The sequence below is a fragment of the Ruditapes philippinarum genome, unplaced genomic scaffold (genome assembly GCF_026571515.1).
Source record: "Ruditapes philippinarum isolate M1 unplaced genomic scaffold, ASM2657151v2 ctg806_1_1_1_1, whole genome shotgun sequence".
NCBI lineage: Eukaryota > Metazoa > Mollusca > Bivalvia > Venerida > Veneridae > Ruditapes > Ruditapes philippinarum.
The window spans coordinates 32206-43074 of NW_026852957.1; the positions used below are offsets into that span (position 1 = coordinate 32206).

The following is a 10869-nucleotide window of genomic DNA, read 5'->3' on the forward strand; positions in this document are numbered from 1 at the left end:
AATAATAATAATAATAATGATGATGATGATGATGATGATGATGATGATGATTTATATAAATAATAATAATAATAATAATGCATAAAATTAATAATAACAAATGAAAAACACGTTATTATAGTAAACACAGTAAACACAAATGTGTAAAAATGATGAATGTATAGAAGTACATGTACTTTATCTAATTAGTTATAAACTAACACCAGTTGTCATACCATAGTCCAGTCTAGAGCTAGTCCCTGACACCTTTGTGGGTAAGTTTAATGTAAGATTCCTACAATTATATAATATTATAATTCTAGAGCCATGAAACTAAAACAAATGGAAAAATATCCGTTCGACATGTAATATTTTATATTAAACATCTTTAGGAGATGTACATACAAGTCAATTATTCTTTATATATTGAATAAGCGCTCGTATTATTTGAATTAGTTTTCTTTGTGCAATAATAAATCGTAGAGAGTTCTGCGCTTCTAATAATCTAAAACCCTATCCTTCCCACCAACATAAAATAGATAATGTATTTTACTTTCGTAATGTTTTAAAGCGGCCTTCAGTTTTTCCAAAGGTTAAATATGTTATTTTTAGAAAAATCGTTTCATATAATTGTCAAATTAAAAGAAATAAAGCAGCATGACTTGAGATGAAGGAAAATATTTCAAGAAACCAAACTTGTGAAAATTGTATTAAGATTTTAGGCGGAGTAGAAAGATTCAAGATACAAGTAATAATTTACATGTTATAAAAGGTGAATTTTTCATAATGTGTAACTATATTTGTACTGCGTTACTAACGCAGTAAGGGCATTTATTGGATATTTGACAGCTTTTCTGTAATAAACGTGGGTTGTAAATGTCATTGATAATGTGTACAATTATTCCTTTTGGTTACTGTACAATAAAATACGTCAAAATTTTCATGAAAATAAGCATTAATCTGGAGGCGTGCTGTTTTAAGGTTGAAAATACATAAACAATAGGGAAAGCCATTGATATCCGCTCTCTGTATTTTAAATATAGGCTTACCAGTGATATACCAGTGATAAAATACACTTGTCCGAGATAAAATAACTGAAATACTTAGTTTTAAACAACACAGAATTTTCCAACAGAAAATAAAAGCTGAAGGCCGCTTTAAATCTGCATGCCTCCAGATAAGCCAAAATATCAAATTTGAAAAAAATGTTCTAAGAATTAAAAAAAAATGTAAAAGGATTGAAGATTTTAGTAATTATCTATATGCTATATGCAATAATTGACTGATTTTGCAGTATTTATCACCATATCTCTACTGCGTTAGTAACGCAGTAAGGCCTATTTTTTGCATATGTTTGCCTTTTTTTGGTAATTTTCGTGCATTGTAAGTGCCATTTGCAATGTGTAAATAAATATCTTTGTTCACTTTCCATGAAAATTAGAATGGATTCTGGAGGTATGCTGCTTTAAGTTAAAGTCACTGTTTCCGGTGTTACTTGTGAGGTTAGAAACCATTAACCACCCGACCAAATGAGCCCAAATGTTATACAAAATTATAATGCTTCTGTAGAGACCATAGTCTTTATTGTTATATTGAAATCACGTGACAATATTAATCACGTCATAGTCTGAGGATCCGACATCTGCTTATCGGCGCTTGCTATATCTTCCACGTCCACGGCCACGACGTCCCGGTGATAATTCAAAATACAGAAAATCCTGAAATTATAATCAAACAAAAATTTTGATATTTAGATAAATATGCTTGCCTTCCTTTGGACATTCAAAATATTTACTTAAAGTCTTTATTTCAAGAATTATATCAGTATCTTTAAAAGCTGTCTTTAAGTCACCAGCCTTAGATTAATCCTTGTTTACAGACAGAAGGAATAAAACACAACTTACAATTGTCAAGAATGTGTTTGATTTTTAACACAAATACGTTATAAATGTCCTATGGTTTTTGTGTAAACTATTTAGTATTTGTACGTATCTTAACTTACTTTTGCGATATTTTGGTTTTCAATTTTGCCTTTTGGCCGTTTTTTGTTTCGGGATTTCGTCTTTTTTCTATTTTAAGACAAAGCCATGCGTAATGATTCTTTAAAATGCAGAATGAAAAGTAAATAATCGATAACAACATATGAGCCGCGCCATGACAAAACCAACATAATGGGTTTGCGACCAGCATGGATCCAGACCAGCCTGCGCAGGCTGGTCTGGATCCATGCTGGTCGCAAACGCACTATGTTGGTTTTGTCATGTCGCGGCTCATATATATTCACAACAGCACCGGTTTGAAATAAAAGGTGGCTAGTGGTTTCTTACTATGAGGAATGTTGCTCCAAATAAGAGCGCCTTCTGTTTTACGTCTAGATTCATCGGGACTGAAAATGATAATAATTGGCACTGATTTACACATTGTTTATAATTTGGCTGTCTAATAACCCCTCCCCCGCGAACATATTTATAATTCACCTATTTATAGAAAGACGTTTCAGTCCTTCGGTAGTTCTATTTAAAATGGAATAATTCGCCGGTACGTTGACTACGAAGGAAATGCACGTGATATTGACTCCAGTGAAAGTCGAATTTATTCTGTGTATAAGAAATTACGTTCATAAATAGTTCAGAAATATTGGTTTATCGGCTTATAAAGAACAAAAGAACAGGTCTTAAATTTCTGAGATATAGAGTAAAAAGAGTAAAAACATAAAATGATCGCAAAAAAAATCTAATGACATTTCCTTAATGTATGTCACTAAAGTCACTAAAAGCTAAATATCATTTCATTTTATATGAAGCTCTAAAATACAATTCTAGGGTCAATGTTACCAAACTAAAGAAAGAGAGGAGCCAGGACAGGGACATTATAAGTCCAAAACCCTGATCTTTGAAACGGCCGATCGATTTCTTTGGTTAATACAGAATACTCGGCCATGTCGTCACCGATTCTTTATTGTAAAACTATATCCCATTAGGGCGTTATCATACTCACAGTTTAGACTAAATGTGTCGGCTGTCGAAAACATTTCTTGCAGATCTTGAGGAGCTAGCTTCACAATTTTTCCAACATCTGATTCACCCGAAGAGATCTTCGATGAAAAAAGAAAATAAACTTTACATTTGTGTTGCATTCTTTCTTTCTTTCTTTCTTTCTTTCTTTCTTTCTTTCTTTCTTTCTTTTTTTTTCTTTCTTTCTTTCTTTCTTTCTTTCTTTCTTTCTTTTCTTTCTTTTTTTCTTTTTTTCTTTCTTTCTTTCTTTCTTTCTTTCTTTCTTTCTTTCTTTCTTTCTTTCTTTCTTTCTTTCTTTCTTTCTTTCTTTCTTTCTTTTTTTCTTTCTTTTTTTTTCTTTCTTTCTTTCTTTCTTTCTTTCTTTTTTTCTTTTTTTTTTCTTTTTTTTTTTTTTTCTTTTTTTTTTTTTTTTTTTTTTTTTTTTCTTTTTTTCTTTCTTTTTTTCTTTCTTTCTTTCTTTCTTTCTTTCTTTCTTTCTTTCTTTCTTTCTTTCTTTCTTTCCTTCTTTCCTTCTTCTTTCTTTCTTTCTTTCTTTCTTTCTTTCTTTCTTTCTTTCTTTCTTTCTTTCTTATCTTTCTTTTTTTTTCTTTTTTCTTATTTTTTTTCTTTCTTTTTTGATTTATGTATTTAATTTTGGCATATGACAAAGAGGGATGAAGGTTTGGGAATATATTTTCTTTCGTAATAACCAGGGGTTGGGAGGGGGAGAGTCATTATAACCATGTTCGTTATAAGTCAGCTTCAAATAACAAAATTATATTTAATCCCATTGACTTACATTAAAATCTACGTCACAATGACAACCTTGACAGATACAGCCAGGACCGGATATAACAAGAACTTCATTATCGTCTGCATCCATTATCGCAAATAGTGGTGTACAGAATGATGGTCTGAAATAAAAATGAGCCGCGTCATGACAAAACCAACGTAGTGCGTTTGCGATCAGCAAGGATCCAGACCAGCCTGCGCATCCGCCCAGTCTGATCAGGATCCATGACCCTATTACAAGTAGAGAAACTGATAGCGAACAGCATGCTCAGTCTGGTCTGGATCCATGCTGGTCGTGAACACACTATGTTGGTTTTGTCATGAGGGGGGGCCCCTCAAATAAAAATTTTGGGCTAAAATATTTTTTTATAAGAGATAAAATTTAAAATCCCAAAAATCCCCTTTCTTACGAAAAAATAAAAATAGAAACTTTTTAAATTTTCTTTGTAACGCTTTTTTAAAATCAAATTAAAAAATTTTGCACTGATGAAGGAAATATACCCCGAAACGTTTGAAATTTAAAATTTTAAATTACAAAATTTGTTCGTGTTTGTGTGGCTTGTCTGATTATTTGATTATTTCTTATGTAATGACATTTATAAAGTATAACACAAAACAAAACAAGCAAAATTGATTATTTAAATAAATAAATACTCGAAAACTCGTTCCAGGTTGAAATATCGCTTATAGTTTTGTTTAAAGTGAGTCTGTAGCATGAAACAAAACAAAAACGAAATGAATATTCAAATAAATCAATCAATCAATCAATCGACCAATCAATAACTCAATAAATAAATAAATAAATTAATTAATTAATTAACAAATCCAAATTAATTAATTAATTGATCGATTAATTAATCAATTAATTAATCAATTAATAAGAAATAATATAAAGAAAGTAAGTCTGAAGCATGTCATTTTAAGGTAACGAAATGAGTAAATAAATAAATAAATAAATTATTTAATTAATAAGCATGTTAGGGTTATTTAAAGGTAACGGTATTTTACTTTCGTTTGACGTAGCCGATGACGGTGCCAACAGGTGCTTCCACATTAACTCGATGAGCGCAGCATCCAATGCAAGAAAAACATGGATAACTAACGCACCGGAATACCCGATCCATTCTGATAACCTCCTGAAATATTGACGTTATATGACTTAAAGGCACATTATGCCTAACAAATCCATATTTTTTAATTCTTAAGAAATATAAACATTCAAATAATGGATTGAGTGCACGTTAGATGTTTTACAACTGAACTGAAAAAAGAACATGCAGTGAAAACATTTTTTGGGCTTCCATACAAAAATAGTAATTCACTATAATCAAATCAATTGCCAACATAACTTCAGACGCAAAAGATATTTCATGTATATAGCAAATGATTATATTTTTGGAAACAAGGTAAAAAATAAACAAAAAGTGGCATTTCTGAGGCTTTGTGGGCCTTTAAGATCATGTAACGTATCAACATTAAGTTTTAGGGAAGATGAATTTAAATTTTTTACTTGATTTGGGTAAAGTTCATTTGAGGAATTGAGAAATATGTATACAGTCGTCATCATCATCATCATCATCATCATCATCATCATCATTATCATCATCATCTTGTTGAACTTAAATTGAATTTAGTTTGTCGATGTGAGTCCAACACTCAACTCATAATTTTAACTTTTTTCAAGAATCATTATCATTTACTATTAATTATCACATGCATTATTTATCATTCATAAAAAGACATACACTGGTTGGTATAGCAACAGATATTAAAAGATCACTTACGTTGTTCAGGTTGTCTGTCACGTGCATGATAAATCCTCGGTTAGCTCTACAACATTGCCTGTGGCACGTGTCCGACTCTAGAATCATATACAAAACTCTTTCAATTAGTCAAAAAATAAATACGTTAAGCAGAGCTATTTCGATAATTTGACCAAAAAAAAACACACACACACACAAACCTAGCAGCTAAAATGTAGTACGTCTATCTTTTAAAATTAGATTTAGCAAACAACGCAACCTATATCGTTATCGCCTTTTCGTGTTGTCCAAAGCCAAACGGCGCGCTGTCGTCTTGTCGTACTGTCCCAAGCGAAGCACGCAAAACGGCGCGATGTCGTGCGGCGTATTGACGCAATGTCGCCCTGTCGCTTGGCTTGCAAGCCAATACTTTGATCTTAACAGAGCGACAATATGACATCGCGACAACACGCGACACGACAAACCGTCGGTTGGCGTACATCTTTAAATACAGGACAACAATACGAAAGTCCGACAACGCGCCGTTTGGCGCTTTGTTTTGTTGTCGCTAGCGCTAACACGACGCACAAAAGCGTTCCAAATCAGCCACCAAACACTACAGTGTTGGAACAGTACGGCTAGATGTTTTTAATTTGTATACGTTTTTGTCGTCAAATTATGACGTCATCTTCAACGAAAGCTCAAACGTGTGAGGATTGGATGTCATAAGCCACTAGAAGTGCTTTCGTTTCCGTATTCCAGTAAGACATGTTCATGTTCTTTCGTTTTCTACTTGTTTGTTTTATTACTCCGCTTTCTCTTGTTAATATAATGATAAATAATGCATATGAAAATCGTCTGGTGACGTAGGTAGCTGTATAATTAATATATTGAAATTCTTTTTGAGTATTTATCGACCATCAAAAACAACATTTCAACGACAAATTACCTTCGTTTGCTCTGTAAACTTGTTGCCCGGATGCGTTGAATATGTTGTACACATTTTCTTGCTCTGCATGTGCCACCACTGTAAAGAAGTAAAAAGAATAACATTCGATAATAGAAGAAGCTCTATGTTAGCATTTTCGTTTGGTTAAAAAGAACGGTAAGATTCAACTCATAAGAATGCTACAACATTCAAGCATCAAGAACAAACAGTTGTTATTGAACGTGCGACAACATACACGCATTCACTATTCATAAAAAATCCCTTGGTTTATACATTTTTGCAGGTTTTGAACGGCTGATAATATTAACCTAACCTTCATCTTTCAAGCATTAAATGTTCACAGAAGAGACCGATCGTACAAAATTGAAAAAGGTTTATACATTAAATAGAGGATATTGAATGAGTGTAAGTTCAATACTGAATTGATTGCACGAGTTGAATAAAATTATATTATGCGAGCCCCTGGCGAGCATGTTATTAGTTTATTCAACGAGTGCAATAAATTCAGTAATGAACTTACACGAATTTAATATTCTATTTATCACATACCCAAAATAAAGACCGTTTAAAGTGAAATAAGAGTCATTTTCCGTTGACGCGCCTTCAGTAGAACGCTAACATTTAGCGCGTCTTTACACTATGTTTGCATAACGCTAATAACGTCACGTCAAAATATATGCACGGCCGTGCAATACCATATTTACGGAGTCGCAAAATTGGCACGAATGTGTGATAATATACATTATTAATAATATAAATGCAACAAGTATATGAGAAACTAAACATTAGAAAATTTGAAAAAGAAAAGCTATTTCTATTTATTAAATAAACAGTACACTCACTAGTGCTTTGTTAATTTATATCATTATTTATTTTATCGAAGTACCGGTATGTCGAAATAAACTTAAGTTTGTAGATTTTTCACACTATCAGGTACAAACTGTACGTATTTTGTAATATGGTAGCACACTAACATGGTTTTCAAATCATATATCAATTGTGCTACAAGATATAACGTTTCAATATAATTACCACGTGCAAACATTTATAAATAAATGTCTATAGTAGATATATAGTATAACTATTTTAATGTACAGGGGAATACAAAATGGTTTAACAATGACTACCCTTAATTACATAGATCTATATCATATACATGCCCTCAAATAATACTTAAAATGTGATTCGTGTTTTTCTCCTCTTATAATTTAAACAACTAATGAAAAATTGATTGATGTAAGGGTCGAATTAAATCTAAATGCCTCCAGATGAGGCAAAGTATTTCAAGAAAATTAAACTAGAGAAAAATGCATGAAGATTCCCCAGTTTAACATTACAATTTTTTACATCCGAAATATCACAAATAATTATTTGCATGAACCTTAAAATCTCAAAGAAATGATAAAGAAAAAAAAAACTCAGCTGGTCAAAAGGTTTGAGAATTATATGCAAAATCATACCAATCATGTGATATGATTGATCTTATAATTTACTTTACTTACTTTCTATTATATTCGGCTGTTCTTTGATGACTAATTTATCAACTTGTGCCAAGTATTCAAGTCCCGGGGGACAGCCCAAACTTCCAGCTGAGGGCTTAGGCATCCATACAGCGGGAGGGGCCTGTAAACCTGCCAAGATGAAATATTTGAATAAATAACGATAATATTGAAATAAGTACTATATGAAATGACAATTACACGATATTTATGTTTTCCTCTCATTTTAGACAAGATTTTCATAACTTTAGATATTCCAGTCTTCAAACTGCCAAAAATAAAATGGAACGAAATGGTTGAGCTCATGTATTCGACATGTTATAAAAAAAGTGTTAAATTTGCCAATATATATCATATACAGAGTTCCATATACGATCGTACAATGTGTCAACTCATGTATTGGATATGGTATTTGATTAAAGACAAAATTACCCGTTTGACCGCCTGTGTCGTATATGGCCGCTTGCCCCGGGACCGTCACTCCAGGTTGTGTTGTCACTACAGGCGACACTATAAGAATTCAAAATGATAATAAAATATAATTAGGTTTTTTTTTCATTTTTCTATCGAAAAATATTTTCGAATAAAAATGTGAGCATGATATACTGCAATCTTAACAACTAATGTTCGTTTCGCCGATGCATTTACATATCATTTAAAGCCATTTACATGTATTTGCACAGGGTAACCACTGACGGTCAATCAACTTGATCGTCGCCAATGGCTCGAAGTCCCCGACCAAGTTCGACAATTCGACTAATATTTGCAAACCGGACTCGCTACGATTTCAACCCGGCAGTCAATCAGTGATCTCTACACAACCAGTCCGATTCGAACGGGACTCATACACGATCCTTTTTACTGCCCGATAAGCGCCAAACAATTTCTTTGCGATTTGTAAAACAAAATCAATCTTTACTCAATAAGATATTATCGGAAGATAGTAACGTAAATCTCTGATCAATTTTTATTAAGAATAAACAAAATTTCAGCAAGGAAATCAAAGCGATGCAAACCAAGGTAAACCTTCCAGAAGCCAATTGACAGGCGAGCAAACCAGACTAGTCCCTGGTCGTTATGATTTAGCGAAGTCGAGGTGATCGGGTCGATAGTTTGCACCTAGTCTGGATTACCTGCCCTTTTCTCTACGTTCAATAGTACTAAATCTTTTAGTACGACGGGAACCAGACTAAGTTTGCACCCTGAATTTATAAACTGGAACACACTAATGATTTAACAATTAAATAATTTTTTTTATGTTTTTTAATTGCATACTTCACGTACTAAAACTTCTATAGAGATGATACCTGACACAAAGCAAATAATCGGATTAATGTATTGATTAAATAACAGTATGATCACGTGGTTTAACTTAAATAGAACAGTACCTTGATTCATCTTTGGTGACAGAAATTGGACACTGAAAAGAGAAAGAAAATTTATGATCAACCTTTAAAAAGCACTTTTTTGTTCATTTAAGTTATTCGTACATCGCTATTCCTAGAGTCCCTCAGCCATGTCCCCTCAAATTCAAACATTCCCGAATGCCCGTAAAGTTCATTCAATCCAATTCAATTCAAACGTTTATTGTAATAAAGTAAATTCATACTTATAGCAAAATATAAATGATAGAAGAATGTATGTTTACATGAAATTTTCGAGAAGCGTAATATTTAAAGAAATATAAATATAGTGCCTTAGAGAGAATTCGACTGTTGGCTAAAAGACGAAACAATGCAACCATTTTTCAGCCTTTTGTGTTATTAACCAATTCGTTTGCAGTGTTTTGTTGTTGTTCGTCTTCGTTATTATCACAATTTAATATTAATAGACGGAGCAAATAATGAAAAAAATCACAACAATAACTATCGTTTATTGGCATTTTAAATGATTTAAGAAATTTTTAATAATGAAGTACCTTTCACAAATATCGGTAATCCTTCAATACAACATGGTACCTAGACAAGATTGTTTCATAACATTAACATAATTTGACAAAGGACAAAGTTAATTATAGAACACGATTAATTTGAAATGTATACCTTTTAATACTGCGCTACAAAAATATGTTTTGAAAATGGCTTGTTAAGTATTATAGCCAAATAAAAATAAAAAAGCAAGTGCGCATTATCTAAGCACAAATTTATTTCAGCTCTTTGAAGTGTTCAAGACTGAATACCGTTTATGCCATCGCTAGTGGGCGCGAGGGATGTTGTATTCTTCCTAAACCCTCATGAATAGAAATGTTATTTACAAACTTTATCCATTCTTGAATGATATAAGAAAAGAGAATAAAATATACTAGGCATGAATTATAACTAACTTTATTATTATTTTTATTATAACTATTACTATTACTATTACTATTATTATTATTATTATTATTATTATTATTATTATTATCATGACTATAATTATTTTTTTTTTATTATAATTCTTATAAATATTATAATTATTATTTTTATTATTATTTTTATTATTTATATTACTTTATCATTATTTTTATTATTATTATCATTATTTTTATTATCATTATTATTTTTATTCCTATTTATTATTTTTTTTTTATTATTATAATAATAATTATCATTCTTACTATTATTATTATTATTATTTTTATCATTATTATAATTATTATTATTATAATAATAATTATTATAATTATTATTTTTATCAATATTATTATTATTTTTATTCCTATTTTTTGTATTATTATTATTATTATTATTTTCATTATTATAACAATAATTATTATTATTATTATTATAATTATTATTTTTATCATTATTATTCTTATTTTTATTCTTATTATTATTATTATTATTGTTATTATTATTATTATTATCATCATTATTATTTTTATTCCTATTTTTTGTATTATCATTATTATTATTTTCAATATTATAACAATAATT

The 10869-nt window shown here is 30.7% G+C and overlaps 1 protein-coding gene across 1 annotated transcript; it reads right to left on the reverse strand.

The window, feature by feature from the left end:
• Nucleotides 1–51: 51 nt before the first annotated feature.
• On the reverse strand, nt 52–9986 carry LOC132729284 (phospholipid scramblase 1-like). Its single transcript, XM_060715012.1, has 11 exons — nt 9873–9986; nt 9343–9374; nt 8387–8464; nt 7958–8086; nt 6456–6533; nt 5549–5625; nt 4773–4900; nt 3772–3886; nt 2977–3073; nt 2307–2365; nt 52–1697 (listed from the first exon to the last, which is right to left on the reverse strand). The coding sequence occupies exons 2-11, from the start codon at nt 9350–9352 to the stop codon at nt 1626–1628; spliced, it is 843 nt and encodes a 280-aa protein (XP_060570995.1). The 5' UTR covers nt 9353–9374; nt 9873–9986; the 3' UTR covers nt 52–1625.
• Nucleotides 9987–10869: the final 883 nt, after the last annotated feature.

Bases quoted from the DNA above. Each gene is read 5' to 3' on its own strand.
- LOC132729284 (XM_060715012.1), bottom strand. The intron at 5,626-6,455 runs GTAATTTGTCGT...ATATGATTCTAG, and splicing joins AGTTTACAGAGCAAACGAAG to AGTCGGACACGTGCCACAGG. The intron at 3,074-3,771 runs GTAAGTCAATGG...TTTTCATCGAAG, and splicing joins ATTGTGACGTAGATTTTAAT to ATCTCTTCGGGTGAATCAGA.